Below are 20,599 nucleotides of genomic sequence, written 5' to 3'. Positions count from 1 at the left end.
GTGTATTGTGCGCTTTTGTTTGGTCAACTATAGAAAAACAGCATATGACAAAGTGCCACCGTGTCAACCCTGCTCGCCAGGTGCCTTAAGTCATCGACCATACGGACTCCTCTGGCTTCGTTAACGTTTCCTACAGGCGATCTATACGATCATCTCTGCAATTCCAACACAATGAAACAAAAAAGGACCTTTTTCCAACCAAGTTTTATTTAATCATTCGCATTGAAAAAAAAAAGGCCCCAAAAACCAAAGAAACATGGCGAACGTAAGGCACTTCATCTCTAGAGCTGATTACACGCGACAATGAAAATAAAACCGGACCCACAAACACTGACAGATTTGATTTGTTTTTTGGCAGCAATAAAACGACAGGTTTGTTCTTTGCCTTTAGCTCGCAGCGCTAACAAGAAACCAAACGTTACCCCTCGTCAAAATAAAACGTTACCACTTTTGGGAGATATTAGGTGATTGATTCATGTTAGCACAGTGTAAATAAAGCCACAGCTACAACATGGCTAGCTTAGCATCAGGACTGGGGTCTCATGCTAAGATAATTGGCTAATAGCTGTTGCTCGATGTAAATCTCATCCAGCTGAGCAGAAAATAAGAACCCCTCTCATAGGCTGAGCTAGTATCCTCTCTCCCGGCCCCTCCCCCTGTGGGAGGGGCTATACTGAATGTAGCTTGAGTCCACTCCTTCATCTCCCCCATGTCTCCTCCGGGGGCCCCCCCGCGCAGGGTCGTAGCCTCCCCTCCCCCTCCCGCCCCTGGGGTTCTTCCTCAACCCTCTGGGGTTCGAGGTTGCCGGTCTGAATCCCGCCTCCTCCCACTGGTCCTCCGTGCTGCAGCTCACGGACGCGGTGGACATGTAACCCAGCTGACCGGGCTCCGGGGGCCCCAGCTGGACGTACGCGTTGGCGGGATGATGTGGTCTCTGGTAACTACGGCAACCGCGGGGGCGCCTGTTGTCCACGGAGACGTTGAGGTCGTACGGCGACGGAGAGCCGGGGGAGCTTCTGGGATTCATGGTTGCCATGGAGACGTCCTTGACGTCAGGCTTCGAAACCAGCGTGATCTGAGAGGAGAGACGCGTTTTAACCTCATTCAATACTTGTGTACTGCAGGTACTTTGACAGTACTCCGCTGTGTGTGTGTGTTTTACGTACTATGGGGGTGTTGTTGAACGGCGGGTCCACCAGCAGCACGGCTCGGGTCAAACCGTCTCCCACCTCCTTCAGGCCTGATGGGATTACCCAGAAACCCTCAGTGGAATCACTTCGTAATTTACATTAAAACACTTTGCCGTATCGTGTGGTTTTATTTACACGTACCGAAACCAGCTTTGTTGTTGTTGTTAGCGTTAGCCACGTTAGCAGCAGATGGGCTGGGCTGACGCTGCTCCATCGGGAGCTCCTCGTGGGCCGATGGAGACAGGTACCCCATGGAGGAGGGAGGGGGGTACTGGGGGTACACGGGCTGGCCCTGAGACCGCTGGTATCCCTGAGACATGGGCGGGGCGGCCTGATACGATGACCCGGGGTGGGGATACCCAACCTGGTAGCTGGTGCTGCTGTGGGGGGGCATCTGGGGCTGCTGCCAGGAGGGGGAGGGCATCCGGTGGGCTTGAGGCTGGGCGAAGGGGTACGTGGTGGCCTGGTTGAAGTGGGGCTCGGGGGGCTCGGGGAGTGGGGCTGGTGGGTCGTGCTGAGGGTGGGGGTACGCCTCCTGGTGGCTGGACGGAGGGTAGTGGGGGGTGGGGGAGCAGGAGGGGGAGGGCAGCTTGGGTTGCAGGGTGTGGGCCTGCTGGAGGGGGAGGAGGTAGATGTAGGGGGGGCACATGGGCATGGAGTAGGCCTGGGGAGACGGGAGAGCACGGCGGCGTTACGCTCTCGTTGCCAGGCAACCGAGATAACAGGAAGTCACCACATAGAAACGTCTCTTACCTTGATGCCCAAGTTGAAGAAAAACTTCAAGATGTTGAGATCTGAAGAGCAAAACAAACCAATCAGTGACTGATTTGTATTTAAAGGAAAGAAATAAAATAATCATGTAATTTGTAATGAAATAAAATGCTTAAACCCTCGTAGTCGGTAGCGGCTTGTGCCCCCCTCCCCCCCCCCCTCACCTCGTGGCAGGTCGTTCCCCGACTTGCTGGAGGAGAAGAGCGGAGTCGGAGCCACGTCGCCCCCCTCCCCCCGAGGGAACCCGGGGTAAAGGGGGTCCTGGTAGAGCTGGGACAGCTGCTGCAGAGGAACGGCTCCTGGGATGGACTGGTGGTGAGGGGGGGCCGCGGATTGCAGCTGGGGGTGGGGAGGGTGGGAGGGAGCATGGACCTCCGGGTGAGGGGCCTGCGCTTGGTACTGGAGAGAGGGGTGGGAGGGGGAGGGGTGGGGAGAATGGAGCTGCACGGGGGAAGGACCTGTGGCCTGGGGGGCGGGGGGGTAGCAGCCTCCGTCAGCCGGCTGGGAGGACTGGACCGCCTCCGACTGGGAGAGGTACTGGTGCTGCCCCTGCGGGTGGGGGGGCCAGAGGGCCTGTGGCGGCGGGGCCTCGCTCTGCATCTGGAGGCCCCCCCCGTGGGTCAGCGGGGGCCGGGTCATTGGGGGGTGAACGCTGGAACCTGCAGAGGGAACATCAGGAAGCGTGATGATGTCACACGATCACATGATCAATCCGATCCATTAACGAGCTGGAATAAATAAAGAGGGTTCCTCACTTTGAGGGGGAGGAGCCTGCTGGACTGGAGGCGAGGAGAAGGAGGAGAAGGAGGCCGGACTGGGTGAGCGGGGGAAGGAGGAGAGGGGGGGGGAGGAGCGGGGGAAGGAGGAGAGAGGGGGGGAGGAGCGGGGGAGGAAGCCCAGAGCGGCAGCGGGAGACGGAGCGATGGGGGCGATGAAAGTGGGGGCAGGCAGTGACGAGGGGGGAGGAGGTGAGGAGGAACGGTGAGAGGCAGCGGGGAGAGCAGGGGAGAGAGTGGCAGCGGGGGGGAGGGGAGGAGGAACAGCACCACCCGCTGAAGGAGGTTTGATGCTCGGGGCAGCAGGTGGAGGAAGAGAACTCTGACAGTTTGCAGGCGGAGCAGCAGCGGGGAGGGAGGGGCGGGGGAGAGCAGCAGCGGGGGGGGCGAGGGGGGGGGTGGAGGATTTGGGTCTTTGTCCAGCAGAAGGTGACGGTGCTCCGACGTCGTCGACCGGACTTTTCTATAAACAAACATCAGCGTTCATGAAGAAAGGAAGTAAAAGTTATTGTGCTTTTAGGCTTAAATCGTCATTTAAAATACAACTCGAGCGTCTTTAGTTGCGTCACTCGCTGCACGCGTTACGAATAACAGACTCACCGCCGTGGTTGTCGAGCACCATCTCTTGTCTCCGCCCTTCCTCCTTCCTGCATCACCCTGAGTCAGAGAGAAGAACGGATCACAGATAAAGTCCCTCCGAACCCAAAGACAGAGAAGCTATGAAGATGACATCGAGTCATGTGACCCGAGTCTCACCGAACAGGAAGGAGGTTTAAATCCTATTTATAAATATAAAACACATAAAAGTGAAGTGAACGCACCCCGAGGACGGGGAAGCTGTTCTCGTCCCTCAGCTGGATCTCCACCAGCGCCGTGTTCTTCTCCTCCACCTCTCTGGCCGAGCGCTGCCTCTCCGTCAGACCGAAGTGAGGGTCCACCGAGCTCAGGGACTTCCTACCAGCAGAAAACACGTTGTCAACTTCTGACAGTGTACATCGGTAAGTGTTAAAGCTGCATTCTGTGTAGTGACCAGCAGGGGGCGACTCCTCTGCTCCCATAGACGTCTATGAGGAAATGACTCTACTTCTCTGTAGTGACCAGCAGGGGGCGACTCCTCTGCTCCCATAGACGTCTATGAGGAAATGACTCTACTTCTCTGTAGTGACCAGCAGGGGGCGACTCCTCTGCTCCCATAGACGTCTATGAGGAAATGACTCTACTTCTCTGTAGTGACCAGCAGGGGGCGACTCCTCTGCTCCCATAGACGTCTATGAGGAAATGACTCTACTTCTCTGTAGTGACCAGCAGGGGGCGACTCCTCTGCTCCCATAGACGTCTATGAGGAAATGACTCTACTTCTCTGTAGTGACCAGCAGGGGGCGACTCCTCTGCTCCCATAGACGTCTATGAGGAAATGACTCTACTTCAGCTGGTCAATGACACACACACACCTGACGCCCTTTGCCCCGGCCTGCTCCTCTACGGTGGCCTGCGGGGGCCACGAGTGCTGCTTCTGCACACGCCCACTAGCGCCCGGGGCTGTTGCCGGGGAAACGGAGGATGAGGATGCGGAAGCGACGTTTCTCCCCCTTCCTCTTCCTCTGCTGCGCTCCTCCCACTCTGAGGGGGACAGAAGGACCATCAGTCGGGTCACTGTGCACGCGTGTGCGTGTGCGTGCGCGTCACACGCACCTCCGTGTCCGTTGCTGAGCTTCTTGTCTCCTCGGTTGACCACTGTGCTCCAGCTGTTCTCCTCGCTGGGGGGGCGGAGGCTCCAAAGGGGAACCTGTCTGTCAGAAGTACTGCGTTCAAGTACAAGTTTGAGGTATTTGCACATCAGTACCTTCAGTTACTTTACAAATAAAAGACATTTGAAACATATTTAGACTTAATATTGTAAGTTTATTATTGTAGAATAGATTAAAATAATCATTTATTAACAAATCATAATATTAACAAAGGTATTGCTAATGTTTAGCATTTTAATGCATGAATAATAATTATGGTTAATAACATTAGCATTATAGTATTTATGTTAATAGGATTCTTTTTTTAATAAAAAGGTAACAGTTAATAATGTTTATTAATTTAAATTGGCTCCAGTACAACAGTAGAAAAGTGCTTCACATAATACACAAGTACTATCGATGTGGTTATAGAATATGTAAGAGTACATTTAGCTGATCGTACTGTACAGTAACAGAGTACTTTGGTACTAGTTACTACACGCGACTCACTTCCTGCTTCCCAGTTCTTCCAGATAGACGCTCACTGGGCCGTTGTTGGGAGAAACCTCCTTAATGACGGCGCTGTGGCTCCGCCCCTCCAGACGGACCTACAGGCGTGTGTATCATGTGTATTATGCACACGTTGCGTGTAACACACACACACACACACACACACACACACACACACACACACACACACACACACACACACACACACACACACACACACACACACACACACACACCTGACAGCGATCTCCGACAGTGAACTGCATCCCGGCCGCGATGCAATAATCCATCTTCTGTTGAGCTGAGGAGGAAAAACACCATTTAGTCATTTAGTCGTTTGAGGCCTTCGGACCCGTCGGGTCGCTTCGGTTCCGCTCACCTCTCTTGGACTTGTGCCAGACGTCATACTCCACATTCCTGAGCAGAGTCGGGTTCAGCGAACGCCTCACCCGCTCGGGGAGGAGGCGGCCTCGCCCACGGCCCTGCGGGAGGAACAGAGGCAGAGTTACGCGCTGGCGGTCGCCGGTCACATGGTGCGTGCACTGAGGATTCTGGTCTGACCCGCTGGTTGTTGGGTCTCGCCGGCGTGTTCGCTCCGTTTTCTACCCTGAACCAGAGAGCAACAAAAAAACACTTAATACTCAAGTATTCAGGTCCTTCACAGCAGTACAAGTACAATAGCACACGGGACGCGGTCACGGGAGTCAGGACGTGAGATCAGATGGTCAATAATAATCAATAATCACGTGGAGTGACTTGATCAATACGCTGGATCCCATTCATGTGACTTAGAAATACACAGAAAGTTATTCATCTAAATGAGAAACATCTTTAAAACATGAACAATAATTTAATCTGACAAATTTTTAATTAAACACATTCGTCAAAACATAAAATATTCATACTAAATATTTATAAAAAGAAAAGTATGAAACTATAAACGTTAAATTATATATATGTATATATACGTGTATTATATATGTGTAGATACATAAAGGAGCAGCCGCCTCGTACCACAGCGGCTCGCCGGCCTCCAGGTCCGAGTCGTCGCTGCTGACGCAGGCGTTCATGGCGTCGTCGCTCAGGAGGTCGGCGGGTCGGCTGGACCGCTGACACGAGCCCAGAGCGCCGCGCTCCACCCCGAACACGCCGTCGTACAGCAGCTCGTACAAGATGGCTGACGGAGGAGCAGCGATCCATCGTTTGACACATTTCAGACGAGCAATAACTTCAACCTTTGTTTCTCTTCAAAACGCTCAATAATTAACTTTTCTCTTTACAGGACAAAAGTTTATGAATGTGACTTTATAGATAATTACGAACACTCTGCCAGAAACACGCCGGCAATAAACATGCTTCACGCTTTCATCGTCTCAGAATATGAGATTTACGTAAAGAAGGAAAGTACAACGTATAAGTACTTGCTGTCGATACGAATACGCCAGTAATAATAATAATAATAATAATGTGACACTCACACTGGCAGAGGGCGGCGGCTTGGATGTGGCTGACGGCATAAACGCTGTCGTAGTGATTCCCGTTGAGGAAACACAGCTGCACCTGAGAGAGAAAACCCACCAGCCCGCGTTATCTGCTGCGCCGCGTGCTCGCTGCCTTCAGGTCACCATCACTAGTTCACGCTCGTGCAGTTTTATATTGATGTCAAACTGAACGAAACACATAAAGCATGCCGTGTCGACTTAATGCTGATGTTGTCGCTCGTCTCACCGTGTCCTTGAAGTTGTTGTCTGTGATGTTGACGGCCGGCTTTCCAGGTTCCTGGAAGATGAAGAAATCTCTCCTACAGACACGAATAAAGACAAATACATTCTTCAACAAACCCTAAATGTACTTTTACTATTTGTTACTGAAACAAACAGTGAGCAGCTGTTTTTTTAGTATTAGTGCTCGTTAATAGTTAACGACATATCGTGATAAAACTGTTCGCTGTGATATTTTGTAAAGCGAAATGCGAAAAATTTTGCTGCATGTTTTTTTTTTTTTTTTAAACACAAAGTGCCAAATCGTGATGAAATGACATTTAAAACGCTGCGATGATAAAAAAGCGTCCCCATATAAAGAGGAAAAGTCTGGAATTCTTTGGATCAACGCTCACTTGTAGATGACGGCGAGCGCGTTGATCTCCACCTCTCCCACCCATTGCTGAAAAACGGTTCATTATGGTGAGAGGTTCTGAACGAAGAATAGAAAAATGTCATCAGATCAGGACGGGAATCATGGATCCGGTTTTACCTGCGGGTCTTGAAGCTTCAAGAGATAATCCTCAAAGTCGCCTTCAATAAACTGCAACAGAGGAACATTATTAGTATTATTTTAAATTCAAACAATACTACAGAAAGTTTTAAACAAGCTGACTGTTGGTTGTCTTACCATCCGCAGATCCCATAAAAAGACCAAAACCAGCAACGTGTTATTGTTTCTCTTCGTACTTTGACTTTCACTTTTGTCAAGTCTAAAAACTGCAGAAGATTTTCTCTCAAACAATAAATATAAGAAAAATATTATTCTTATTTTTTCAGCTTCCACAAGTTTATTTTACTTTAAAAACTTTCTAGTTCAGGTAAAGAAAAAAAAACTACCCCAAAATGAAGTGTTAACTGTTAAAGAACATGAACAGAAACACCCCTCGGGCCGGACGTACCGCCTCGTAGCTCCCTCGGTTCTCCTTCAGGAACTCGACGCACTTGGCCCGGACCTCGGTGTGACGGCCTTGGTTGTGCAGCACCTACACGGGGTCAAAGGTCAGCGGAGACACACGGGACGAACACAGCGTAAATGTGTGGTGGTCACTGCCTTGACCCCTTTACACACGTGCAATTCAGTTCTGCGTTCACAACTGTATTTGGAGTTAAGTTCATAAATAGTTGTTTACTCCTCGTGCGGACTTCTGTCGTTACGACACACTTGCTAGCTTACACAAGCACAACAAACGCAGCGACGCTAACGAACCACCGTCAGTTAGAAACTAGCTTCTTTTCATTCACCTGCTCGGCGACAGCGCGGAACAAGCAGGAGCCGTCTTTGGCGATCTTCTTCCGATGCAGACCCTGCGTCTTCAGGTAGCCGTCCATCGATTTCTCCGCCTCCCTTTCCTCGTTGCTCTTCGTGCTCCCGCCGCCGTCCATGCTAGCACCGGGCGCTAGCCGCTGGAGCTAGCTGGGGGCGATGACTCTACCTGCGCCCGTGTGCGCGGCGGTTTTAACCCGTAACCAATTTAGAAGCGGCTGGATATAAGTTTCAAAATCGACGCCGACGACCGGTTAACCTCCACATCTGACGAGGGTCGGACACGAAAAGTGTCGGCGTCTAGTTTCGTTTCCCAGGAAGCCCTGCTCTCTTTCCGGGGAGAGCCCTGCTGTCCGAAAGTGACAGTAGTGCGGTAAACTTTAGCTCGCGTGTAGCGAGCAAGCTAACAGGTAGCGACACGCCCCTTTCCGCCGCTTCCGCATCAAGCAAGGCGCGCCGCGTCACAGCACTTCCGGCTTTTAACAGAGTAAAGGTTAATAAATGAAAGTGATCAAACCAGCGATGGAATATGTACCTTTCACTGCTAGTTTAGTCTGTCAAACAACCTGACCGTTGGTTACACAATCACTGTCATACATCGGTTTCGGATATATTTAATTGATACGTTAATTACAAATATTTTTCAATTCTCAATCACGTCAGAAATTGTTCCTAAGTACAGTGGTTGAGTGAATTTTTCAATAATCGTATATATTTAAGACTCTCCGTAATAAAATGCGTTGTTTAATACAAATTGCACTGTTATGTCACGCCCCCTGCGCTCTTCTATCAGATTACAGTGAACGTAGAATGATGAATACATTTTGAAAGTGAGCGTATTTGGTGGCGGGAGACAGTCACCACATGCCGGGAAAATAAATCCTTCAAAACGGCGAAGCTCCACGTGGTGGATCAAAGGGAAACACCGCGTGGCTCCGCCCACTGCCGTCAAGCTGCACGAGGTGAGAGGAACCGGAAATACTAACACCCCCCCCCCCCCCCTTGTTGCTCAGCTATGGAGCTTCCTCCTTCCCTCGCTCTCTCTCCTCCTCCTCCCTCCCTCCTCTCCTCCCTCACTCTCTCCCCCTCTTCTCCTCTCTCCTCCCCACTATCCTTCTCTCCTCTCCTTCCTCTCCTCTTCTCTCCTTCCTCTGCAGATAATCTGAATTTCTACTCTCAGCAAACAGTCAATTGATTTATTTTTTTGGTATTTTATAAATAATTTATATTAGCATATATATATGTATATATATATATATATATATATATATATATATATATATATATATATATACATATAGCATTCAGCAACATCTGTTCTCTCTGTTCAGGCTTTGACCTTTGACCAGCAGAATAAAGTGTCTCCTCCTCTTTATTCTTCCCTTTGTCTCATGTTCACCTCCTCCCCTCGGGTTCCTTCTTTTCCTCCCTTCCCTTTAATGACATTTACCAAAAAATCTCATCGCGACCTCATTCGCAACGAGCGTGTTTTTCACGCCGCCCGATGACTCGCCACCGAGGCCCACAACTCGCTCGGTAACCGTGGCAACCGCAGAGGAGGGGGACAGGACCCGTGGCGCTTGACACTCATCCTCCCACTCGCTCTGTGAGTGTGGTGTGTGACCTTCATCCCTCGTTCCTCTCCCAAAGCGACACTCTCTGGTGATCCTCACCTCCTCCTCTTCTCACCCCCCCCCCCTCCTCTACCGTCCTCCATCCTTTCTCCTCCTCCATCTTTCCTCCCCACTGCCCTCCTCGGGTTCCACTGTGTATTTATTAATCTATTCTGTGTATTCTTACGAGCACTGCGTGGTTTAGTCCGGATTACACGTGAGCGCTGCAGTGAGTCGTAACCCGATGAGTCAGATGGAATCAAACTTTATTGATCGACAAACAGTAACAGGGTGAAGGGGAAGAGAGAGAGAGAGAGACGATCCGAGGTCATTTCATGCGTCTTTGAGTGGAAATAAAACTTAAGCGGTTAAATAGCGAGCAGGCAGAAATCAGCTCTCAGCACCTTTTTGATCGGAGAAACATTTCAGGTTAAAACAAACGGGAGTTTCAAGTTTTAGTTTGAAAGGCGTGATCACTTCCTGTCGCTCCCTGCGGTATCGTTAACCTCCGGCGTGCAGTTATCAATAATTATTAACAGACCACGATCAATTTGATCAAACGTTTATTTTCATCATCGTGTGCAAATCGTTTTTAGAAGGCGGTTTGAATTCACCTTCGGCGTGACGTCAGTTAGCTCAGCTAGCGAGGAAGCTATCACCTGTAAGCTGCTAATCAATCACTGTACACACCTGTGTACATGTATATATATCACAGGTAAAGTCAAGCTATACGAGGAATAAATACAGAAAGACATACAAAGATGTGGCTGTGTTTTACTTCTGCTGCGTCTTTTCATGTTTGTGTCACTTTAAAACCTGTAAATAAAATATAAAAAATACACTGTTGATTGTATCGTTCTTAATGATGATGTCACGGCGCACAGGAAGTACGCTGTGACATCACCGCCAGAGGGTCCAGGCCTCGTGGGGCGTTTGATTGCACATTTAATGCTGGGAAAAGCAAGATCAATTGAGTTTGATTCAAATCACAGCTTCAGTTCAAATTAAAAAAACGATAATGAGATAAAATAACCAAATTATTGTGCATAATTTAATCTAATTCTTGCTCTCGATTTCACGCCCTCTTTTCTTTCGTGCACCCTTGAGACACTCACTGTGTATTTAATACACGTGATATGTAATAATATGCAGTTTTACTTCATACTTTTGTACTTTTTTCCAGAATCCCACATTTCTTCATTGGTTTTACTTAAATAATAGTTTTAACACTTTAACACAACTTTAAACTGGTTGAAGGCAAACCTACCCCTTCAAAATAAAGTGTTTCCCCCTTTTATTTGATATATTTAAATATGGATTAAAATCCACACTTGCGTGTTGATTCTAATCAATATGTGGGTGGTTTCTACGTTTCAGGTCACAGACGCCATTTTTGTCACCTGTGGACTAATACGACTAATACAGAAACGAATAAAACATTAATTATCGTGGCCGGTTGAAATATGAAATTAAATCCAGAGCATTAATTACTAAATTGTGCACAAATGAGTTTTTTAATCAACTAGTTTTTAAAAATATGATAATACCTTCTGTATGTACATTTCCTACTCCGTGTTTAACGCTTGAAACGTTTATGAAACGAGGATGTTTTTGATAAAATATCTGGTGTTTTTCTGTGTTTAAAAAAAGACTTTTTCTTTTCTACGTATAGTGCAACTTTAAATTAAGACATGAGCAGACTCGTGCAAGCCCCAAATACATTATCAATACACAACATAAAGTATCAGAGAGTCTTCACCGCCCTCCAGAAACCTGCAACCGAAAAGGACCCCGAATAATTTAAAGTGATTCAAGGACTGAATTATTTCAAATGATCAATTGGTCAAACGGCGGAAAAGTTGAAAAAAAAGCCTTTTAGCCAACGTTCGGCTTCTAGGATGCAAACATCTGCTTATTCTCTCTTTTATGATAAAAAACAAACACATTTAGTTCTTTTTGCCACAAACAGGAAGACGATGATGTTTCTTTACTGGTGAGAATCATCGTCAGCGAAAAGCTCTTTAGGTGCAAAGACTGAAATATGAATACGTGTAAGTGTTCCCAGAGGGTTATTAACGCAGATGAGAGGGGGGGTTCTTTAGGGGCGGGGTTTGTGGAGGACGACGGAGGGGCAATAAATAGGTCACAGGGTTAAATAGCATTCAGTGGTCACATGACTACAAGCAGGCAGCATTAAAATCACGAGCATGATGCAAAAAGGAGAATAAATCCAAAAAGGTTTTTCAGTGCATTGATCTGATTGACATTCTCATACATAGTGAGCCGAGAGGGGGGGGGGGCACCTCCTCTTTAAGAGTCCAGGGGATGAGGAAAGGAGAGAGGAGAGGGGAGAGGATACAGGGCATGAAGGAAGAGAGGATCGATGGAGGGGGAGAGGAGATGGGGGAGGGGGAAGGAGGGGAGACAAGAAATAAGGGAGGAGGAGAGAAGTAATTAGGAGAAAGGAGGAAAGGATGGATTGAAGACAAGGAAATGAGAGGAGAGGAAGCGGGACCGAGTAGAGAAGAAGAAGAGGAGAGAGGAAAGGAGAGGAGGTGAGGAGGGAAGGAATAGAAAAAAAGCATTTACAAAGGAGTCGTCAGACCGAGGTAACCGAGGAAGGAGTGTTTGGCGGAGGAGGAGGCGGAGGAGGAGGAGGAGGAGGAGGAAAGGGGGCGTGGCTTCAGAGAGATGAGCGTGGTGATGGGGAGGAGAGGAGACAGATCCCTCCACCCTGCCCGGTCACAGAGCGAGGGATGGAGAGGAGGGAGGGCGGAGGCTGCAGCGGTGTGTGTGTTCGCCGGTGTGTGCAGCCGCTGCACGTGTTTGTTGGAGCGATGGTTGTCTCTGTGCACGTACGACCGGTGCGTGTGCACGTCGCCGGGGTGTTTGACCTTGCAGTGGAGGCGCAGACTGTCCCGCCTCTTGGCGCTGTAGGGGCAAAGGTCGCAGGTGAACGGGCGCTCCCCCGTGTGCACGCGCACGTGCTCCACCAGCTTGTTGGCTGTCCGCGTCAGGTGGCCGCACCGGTCGCACCGGTACTGGTTGCCGTGGCGATGACCCTGGAAGTGGACCTGCAGCTCCTGTTGCCCTGGAAACGACCTCTGGCAGATGCGGCAGCGATGCTCCGAGGTGCTGTTCTCTAACTGGGTTGCCACGGCAACTGACGGTGTGCTGCCGGAGGCGGCGGGAGAGGTGACGGGGCATCTGGGAGTCGGGAGGGGAAGGACGGGTTAACGATGCGCACACACACACACACACACACACACACGTAATATAAAAGCAACGCATAAAACACACAGCAGACTTCAATCCCACAAAGACTAAATATCTGTCCTGGTTTCTGATATCATCAATAATCTAAATGTTGATTAAATTAACTGTTTCATTATTGTTACATATTGTATTGAATAATTCTACATTAGCTACAAGTAGTGCTACGACAATAAAAAGTCTTTGTATTAAAGTCATAATACTGTGACAATAAAGTTGTAAATAGAGAAAAAATACATATTTTAAGAAAAGAAATATATAAATATAAGTAATATTCTGAGAAAATAAAATATTTTAAGGAAATATTATCTTAAGAAAATATGATATATTGATTAATAATGATATATTATGAAAAGGGAATTGAGAAAAAAATGTTTTAAGAAAACAATATTTAGAGATAAAATATAGATATTAAGAGAGAATATTCTAAAAAAATATTATTTGTAATAATAATACACATTTGGGCAAAAAACTATCAAAAGTATGGATTAAAAAATGTATACGTTAAAGTAAATTATATATTGAGAATTTCCAGTAGAAATTTATTTTATATTATTTGTATTGTTATTTACAACATTACATTATGTTCAACAAAATATTAATTTATTTTTCTGCCAAATATTCTCAATGAGAAATAAAGAACTAACCTCGGCGCTCCGTCGGCTCCCGTGTTCCTCTGCGTGTGCGTGACGGCGTGAGCCCTCATCTCTGCCTCCTGATTGGTCGAGTGGTCGCACACGCAGCAGCGCAGCGAGAAGGAGCCGCGCTCCCATCGCCGGTGGTCCGTCATGTGACTCTGGAAAAGGCCGCGGCCGTCCGTCTCAAAGCCGCACACGTGACACCTGCAAGGCGCCAGACTGATTGAGTTCATTTTACCACAAATAATCAGAAAGATAAATCAGTGCTTTTCTATTCAAATCCAGTCTAATCAAGGTCAAATCAAGCAGTCCGTCCGTTACGTCTCCACCTGCCCCTCAGGCGGAGCACAGCTGCTCCGCTACCTGTAGAAGTAGGAGCAGCCGGTGGGCCGATCCCCGCCGAGGCTGCTTTCCGTTTCTGTGAGAACAACGAGAAGCAAGAAGCTCGTTAATCCTGGAATGTCTTCCCCTCCTTCGTGTACCGATGGAGAGTCCGGCCTGCAGGTCGTCACGGGTGAGTCAGTTCACCTCCGCCCAGCGGGCGGCGCGGAGCCAGACGGAGCGCCGCATCGCGCCGCAACAACAACAACAACAACAACAACGACAACAACGACGACGACGAGGCGGCTTCATGAACCGGCGCCGTGGAGCCGCCCGCCTTTCTACGCGTAAGTAAACCGTCAGGTCGAAAGGTCGAATTGTTACATGCACACTATTCACACACAGTGCACGTATGTATCCACACAGAAGAACATGTACTGCGTGTGCGTGTTACCATGAGGAGGGTCTTGGGAGGAGCAGAGTGCGTCCACAGTCGCCTTCAGTACAGGGCTGTAGAAAACACACACACACACAGCGTAAAGCAAGCAGGTCAGAGGTCAAGGGGTCCACGTGACGTCATCGCCCGGCGGCAGGAAGCGGAGCGTCACCTGCTTGTGGCGGGCGGCGGCGGCGGCGGCGTCCTCGCCTCCGGCCGCGTGTTGGCTTTGCTGACTCGCTCTGCAGGAGGAACCAGAGTTCAACATCAGGGCAGATGTTTTATCAACGAGTCGCACCTGAACGTCGAGGGTCGTAAACACGGAGTATAAATATTTATAATATAAGTTGAACTTCAAAGGTTAAAAGCTGTGCAGGAAGATACATCTTAGAACACATGAAGCACAATAATATCCAACAAATGTGTAGTACAAAGTACACTAGAAGTACACGTACTCGCTGTGCGGCTGTGGATACCTGCGCGTCGGGCGCTCGTACCTGAGAGCTGGTGCAGCAGCGTGGACGCCAGGTTCACCGACATGTCCTGCCACAGCGCGGCCCTCAGGCACTGGTCGGCCATCTTGGCTCCGGGGGGGAACTGGTCCTCCGCCTTCGCTCCCGAGGAGGCGCGGTCCAGCCTCGCGGCAGCGGGCTCCTCCTTGACCCCAGAGAGCAACTTGTTGCTGGCGTTGGCGGCGGAGAAAGGTCGCTCTGCGATTTTGGCTTGAAAGAGAAGCTGGTCCTCCATCTTGGTTCCAGAGACGCCACGATCCTCCACCTTCACCCGGAACTGTAGGCCGTTGGGCCCGGAGACGACGCCGTGAGGCGTCTTTGGTCCGGGCCAACGAAGGCGCCCGTCCGCCATCTTGTCTCTGGGGTGAAGCTGCTCCGCCCCCTTTATGCCATTAAGACCCTGGTCTTCCGCTTTAATGCTGAAGACGCGGTGGCCCGCCGTCTTTAGGGAGGTCTCCTTCGGGATTGGTCGATCTCGAGCGAGGTCAGAGGTCACCAATGTGTCGACTTGCATCGGCTCTTCTTCTTCTTTGACCTTCACCGCATGGACGCTCACTTCCTGACGCTCTGCCATTGGCGGGAAAACTGTCAGTTTTCAGTATTTCAGACGCTGTACAAATACTACCTGATTCATAATAACTGGAAAACAGAAGTACTCTAAAGAAAGGATGGATGGAAGGACGGATGATACGATGGACGAAAGGATCGATGGAAGGATGGATGACAGGATGGATGAAAGGATGGATGGAAGGACTGATGATAGGATGGATGATAGGATGAATGAAAGGATGGATGGAAGGACGGATGATAGGATGGATGATAGGATGGAAGGACGGATGATAGGATGGATGATAGGATGAATGATAGGATGGATGAAAGTATGAATGATAGGATGAATGATAGGATGGATGAAAGTATGAATGATAGGATGGATGAAAGGATCGATGGAAGGACGGATAATAGGATGGATGACAGGATGGATGAAAGGATGGATGGAAGGACGGATGATAGGATGGATGATAGGATGAATGATAGGATGGATGGAAGGACGGATGATAGGATGGATGATAGGATGGAAGGACGGATGATAGGATGAATGATAGGATGGATGGAAGGACGGATGATAGGATGGATGATAGGATGAATAATAGGATGGATGGAAGGACGGATGATAGGATGAATGATAGGATGGATGAAAGAACGAATGATAGGACGGATGATAGGATGGATGAAAGGATGGATGGATGATAGGATGGATGGAAGGATGGATGATAGGATGGAAGGTTGAATGATAGGATGGATGAAAGGATGGATGGAAGGACGGATGAAAGGACGGATGGAAGGACGGATAATAGGATGGATGATAGGATGGATGGAAGGACAGATGATAGGACAGATGATAGGATGGATGATAGGATGAATGATAGGATGGATGATAGGATGAATGATAGGATGGATGAAAGGATGGATGATAGGATGGATGAAAGGACGGATGGAAGGACGGATGATAGGATGGATGGAAGGATGGATGATAGGATGGATGATAGGATGGATGGAAGGATGGATGAAAGGATGGATGGCTGATAGGATGGAAGGATGGATGAAAGGATGGATGAAAGGATGGATGGAAGGATGGATGATAGGATGAAAGGATGGATGATAGGATGGATGAAAGGATGGATGGATGATAGGATGGAAGGATGGATGAAAGGATGGATGATAGGATAGAAGGATGGATGATAGGATGGATGGCTGATAGGATGGAAGGATGGATGAAAGGATGGATGGAAGGATGGATGATAGGAAGGATGGATGATAGGATGGATGGAAGGACAGATGAATAGCTGATGGATGTAGAGACACACACACACACAGGTGTACCTGCCAGTTTCCTCAGCAGATCTGAGGCCAGCGTGTCGGTGGCGGCGTTTCCGTCGGGCGTGTGTGAGAGCGGCGGCGGCTCGGGACTCGCCCCCGGGCCGTCCGGCGAGAGAGCGAGGCCCGGCTCGTCCTGCTGCCCGCCGCGCCCCTCCGGCAGGGCGTCGCGCCGCTGAGGCTCCGCCTCCGCGAGTCTCCCAGGATGCATCTGGGCCTTCTGGGTGGCCTCTGAAGAGACGGAGGGAGGGAGGGAGTCAACTGTAAATAGATCTCAGCAGAGTTCACATTACAGCCTGATGATCGCAACACCAGAGCAGCGCTGCTGCAACGCGGTCGAGGGTCACGGGTTAAATGGCGTCCGCTGACTGATCCACCAACGTGAGCGCGTTACCTGACAGCCGGATGAGGAGGTCGGACGCCATCTTGGTGCCGACATCCGGGCTGAAGAGGGAAGTGGCTGCCGGGAAGGGACTCGAACCCGCGGCGTGTGCGTCCTGTTCGGCGCGGTGCGAGCTCAGCGAGCGGGCGCCATCGCCGGCCGCGTGCGTCCTCGTGCGTTGTGAGTTTGCGGCGTGTGTGTGTCGTTTGGCTGCATCGGAGGGAGGCGGCAACACACTCGACCCACGCTTCATTTTCCAGTGTGTGTGTGCGTGTTTGTGTGTGTTTGTGTGTGTGTTTGTGTGTGTGCGGGAAGAGAGGGAGTCAAAACTCAGGAGAGAGGAGGGCAAGAGAGGAAGAAGAGGAGGAGGAGGAGGAGGAGGAAGGAGGCAGAGCTGCTAAAATAGGACGAGTGTGTTTTTGAGAGAGGATGATAGAGGAGAAAGGGGGAGAAAGGGAGAGAAGGGAGGAGAAAAAAACAGGGAGGATTTACAGTTGCTGCCTCTCATTGACCTGGAAGAGAGAAGAGAAGGAGGGAGAGAAAGGAGGTGAAAGAGGGCAGAGAAGATGGATTGAGAGAGGAGGAGGAGGAGGAGGAGGGGGAGGATGAAGGGCGAGAGAGGACAGAAGGGGATCCAGAGAGAGAGGGGGAGACAAAGGGAGGAGGGGATGGAGAGGAAGAGAAGAAGAAAAGGGAATATGAACAAAGTGAATCCGTGAATGAATAAATTATTGAATGGGTAATGCCCAATAATAAGGGGATAAATCGTTCCCATTATCGCCATGGAAACGGACCCCGCCGCGCCGTCTCCTGCCCTGACCTTCCCGCCAACAAACAATCGCTGGTTATGATCAATAACCATCAATAGACCACCGGGCCGTTGTGATCACTTCGTGCCCTTGATGGGAAAAATTTGAAATGCAACATTTCAATAACATTTCATTGTCATTTTCAGTTTATATAATTAAAATAACACCATCATCAAGATATTTAATACAATAATGTAATATGAAATGTATGGACATAATGTGTTAATACAAAATAAATGAGAAAATAAATGTCATTCTAAACAATAAGGAATATTATTTTTATAGAACAAAACTAATTCAATTGTAAAATGAATACGAATAATCATTTGATAGTAGTCGGGACAGTAAAAACAATCAAATGTATTTATAATATTTAAGAAAGTGGTCTAAGAATAAAATATCGATTTTAAATATACACAAACATAAATAAGCCTCCTAAATGAGGGAAAAGGTCGCCCGGTAACCGGACCGACCCCGTCCCGCCTCCCCGGGCTGCTCCGCCACCGCATCCGGCCGGCGAGCGAAGATGACCGGGCACCAGTTACCCCCCCCCCCCCTCCCGGTCGGTGGGTGTCAAAGCCGTCAGCTCGTATCTGCCCCCCCCCCCCTCCTCTGCCCCCCCGACACGGCCGAACGGCTCCGAGTATCACGGCCCCGGTTCTTACTAATAACGGGTTTTTTTCCAGTTACCGGGAACGAGGGCAGGTGTCAGGAGCCCCGCCGTTACCCCCCCTCTCCTCCTCCCCCTCCCTCCTCTCCCCCTCCTCCCCCCTCCTCCCCCCGCAACATGGCTGATCGGTAACTCGACCCCGTTAGACCTCAGAAGTCGTTTTCGCGGGTCAGCTCGCGTCGGTCAGCGGACGCCGCTCGCGCGAACCCGCCCGGCACCGCGCATCGCTCCTCCGGGACTTACCGGTACCGGGAGGGCAGGTGGCGGCGGCGGCGGCGGCGGGGGCGGCGGAGGAGGCGGAGGAGGAGGAGGTGGAGGAGGTGGTGCAGTCCGGGGCACAGAGACCGTAGATCTCCTCCATGTCTCCTCTTCTTTTGTCACATTATCACCCGGCGGCTCCTCGCGGTGTGAACGGACACGGAGGCGATCCGCTTCTTCCCGGAGGAGGACGGGTCGGTCAGGAGGTCCCGCCTCCTCCTCCCGGTCTGCGTGCGCGTGCGTGGGAGAGGGCGATGCAATGTGCGTGTGTGTGTGCGTGTGTGTGTCCACGCGACGGATCACAGCACGAGGGCAGGACACGCGTGAACCCACGCGCACGCGCCCGTGCTCGCGAACCACACAGGGTCTTGAGACTTCCGCTCATAATACAGCTGCCCACGTGTCAGAGGGATCAGTAGAAACCAGTAGAGACCAGTGGGGAATAGAAACCAGTAGAGACCAGTAGGGAATAGAAACCAGTAGAGAGAGCAGAAACCAGTAGAGACCAGTAGGGAATAGAACCCAGTAGAGAGAGCAGAAACCAGTAGAGACCAGTAGGGAATAGAACCCAGTAGAGAGAGCAGAAACCAGTAGAGACCAGTAGGGAATAGAACCCAGTAGAGAGAGCAGAAACCAGTAGAGACCAGTAGGGAATAGAAACCAGTAGAGAGAGCAGAAACCAGTAGAGACCAGTAGGGAATAGAAACCAGTAGAGACCAGTAGGGAATAGAAACCAGTAGAGAGAGCAGAAACCAGTAGAGACCAGTAGGGAATAGAACCCAGTAGAGAGAGCAGAAACCAGTAGAGACCTGTAGGGAATAGAAACCAGTAGAGACCAGTAGGGAATAGAAACCAGTAGAGAGAGCAGAATCCAGTAGAGACCAGTAGGGAATAGAACCCAGTAGAGAGAGCAGAAACCAGTAGAGACCTGTAGGGAATAGAAACCAGTAGAGACCAGTAGGGAATAGAAACCAGTAGAGAGAGCAGAATCCAGTAGAGACCAGTAGGGAATAGAAACCAGTAGAGACCAGTAGGGAATAGAAACCAGTAGAGAGAGTAGAAACCAGTAGAGTAAAAGCAGTAGAAACCAGTAGAGAGAGTAGAGACCAGTAGGAAATAGAAACAGTAGAGAGACTAGAACCCAGTAGAGACCAGTAGGGAATAGAAACAGTAGAGAGACTAGAACCCAGTAGAGACCAGTAGGGAATAGAAACAGTAGAGAGACTAGAACCCAGTAGAGACCAGTAGGGAATAGAAACAGTAGAGAGACTAGAAACCAGTAGATGGCAGTAGGGAATAGAAACAGTAGAGAGACTAGAACCCAGTAGAGACCAGTAGGGAATAGAAACAGTAGAGAGACTAGAACCCAGTAGAGACCAGTAGGGAATAGAAACAGTAGAGAGACTAGAAACCAGTAGATGGCAGTAGGGAATAGAAACAGTAGAGATACTAGAAACCAGTAGAGTAAAAGCAGTAGAAACCAGTAGAGAGACTATAAACCAGTAGAGTAAAAGCACTAGAAACCAGTAGAGACCAGTAGAGAGAGTAGAAACCAGTAGAGACCAGTAGAGAGATTAGAAACCATTAGAGTAAAACAGTGGAAACCAGTAGAGACCAGTAGAGAGAGTAGAAACCATTAGAGTAAAACAGTAGAAACCAGTAGAGACCAGTAGAGAGAGTAGAAACCATTAGAGTAAAACAGTAGAGACCAGTAGAGAGAGTAGAAACCATTAGAGTAAAACAGTAGAAACCAGTACAATGTAGAAACCAAAAGAGACCAGGAGAGAGTAGAAACCAGTAGAGAGACAGTA

The 20,599-nt window shown here is 49.5% G+C and overlaps 2 protein-coding genes across 2 annotated transcripts; both read right to left on the bottom strand.

Moving 5' to 3' along the window:
- Positions 1-187: 187 nt before the first annotated feature.
- Positions 188-8,622, bottom strand: otud4 (OTU deubiquitinase 4). Its single transcript, XM_078106019.1, has 21 exons — positions 7,980-8,622; positions 7,637-7,720; positions 7,228-7,278; positions 7,091-7,137; positions 6,703-6,775; positions 6,453-6,534; positions 5,989-6,151; positions 5,536-5,581; positions 5,354-5,456; positions 5,211-5,275; positions 4,975-5,072; positions 4,430-4,527; positions 4,189-4,357; positions 3,559-3,691; positions 3,338-3,394; positions 2,717-3,200; positions 2,126-2,620; positions 1,944-1,984; positions 1,332-1,854; positions 1,167-1,240; positions 188-1,075 (listed from the first exon to the last, which is right to left on the bottom strand). Exons 1-21 carry the CDS (start codon positions 8,118-8,120, stop codon positions 629-631), a joined length of 3,474 nt encoding a protein of 1,157 aa, XP_077962145.1. The 5' UTR covers positions 8,121-8,622; the 3' UTR covers positions 188-628.
- A 1,542-nt stretch (positions 8,623-10,164) lies between these two features.
- Positions 10,165-19,092, bottom strand: LOC120823103 (uncharacterized). The gene is made up of 9 exons (XM_040183197.2): positions 18,774-19,092; positions 17,064-17,563; positions 16,676-16,900; positions 14,780-15,361; positions 14,455-14,524; positions 14,301-14,356; positions 13,889-13,943; positions 13,535-13,729; positions 10,165-12,821 (listed from the first exon to the last, which is right to left on the bottom strand). The coding sequence occupies exons 2-9, from the start codon at positions 17,302-17,304 to the stop codon at positions 12,200-12,202; spliced, it is 2,046 nt and encodes a 681-aa protein (XP_040039131.2). The 5' UTR covers positions 17,305-17,563; positions 18,774-19,092; the 3' UTR covers positions 10,165-12,199.
- Positions 19,093-20,599: the final 1,507 nt, after the last annotated feature.

The sequence above is a fragment of the Gasterosteus aculeatus genome, chromosome 7, assembly GCF_964276395.1.
Source record: "Gasterosteus aculeatus chromosome 7, fGasAcu3.hap1.1, whole genome shotgun sequence".
Lineage (NCBI taxonomy): Eukaryota > Metazoa > Chordata > Actinopteri > Perciformes > Gasterosteidae > Gasterosteus > Gasterosteus aculeatus.
Note: the sequence above shows the minus strand (reverse complement) of the source record. Positions and strands in the feature narration are given on the sequence as shown.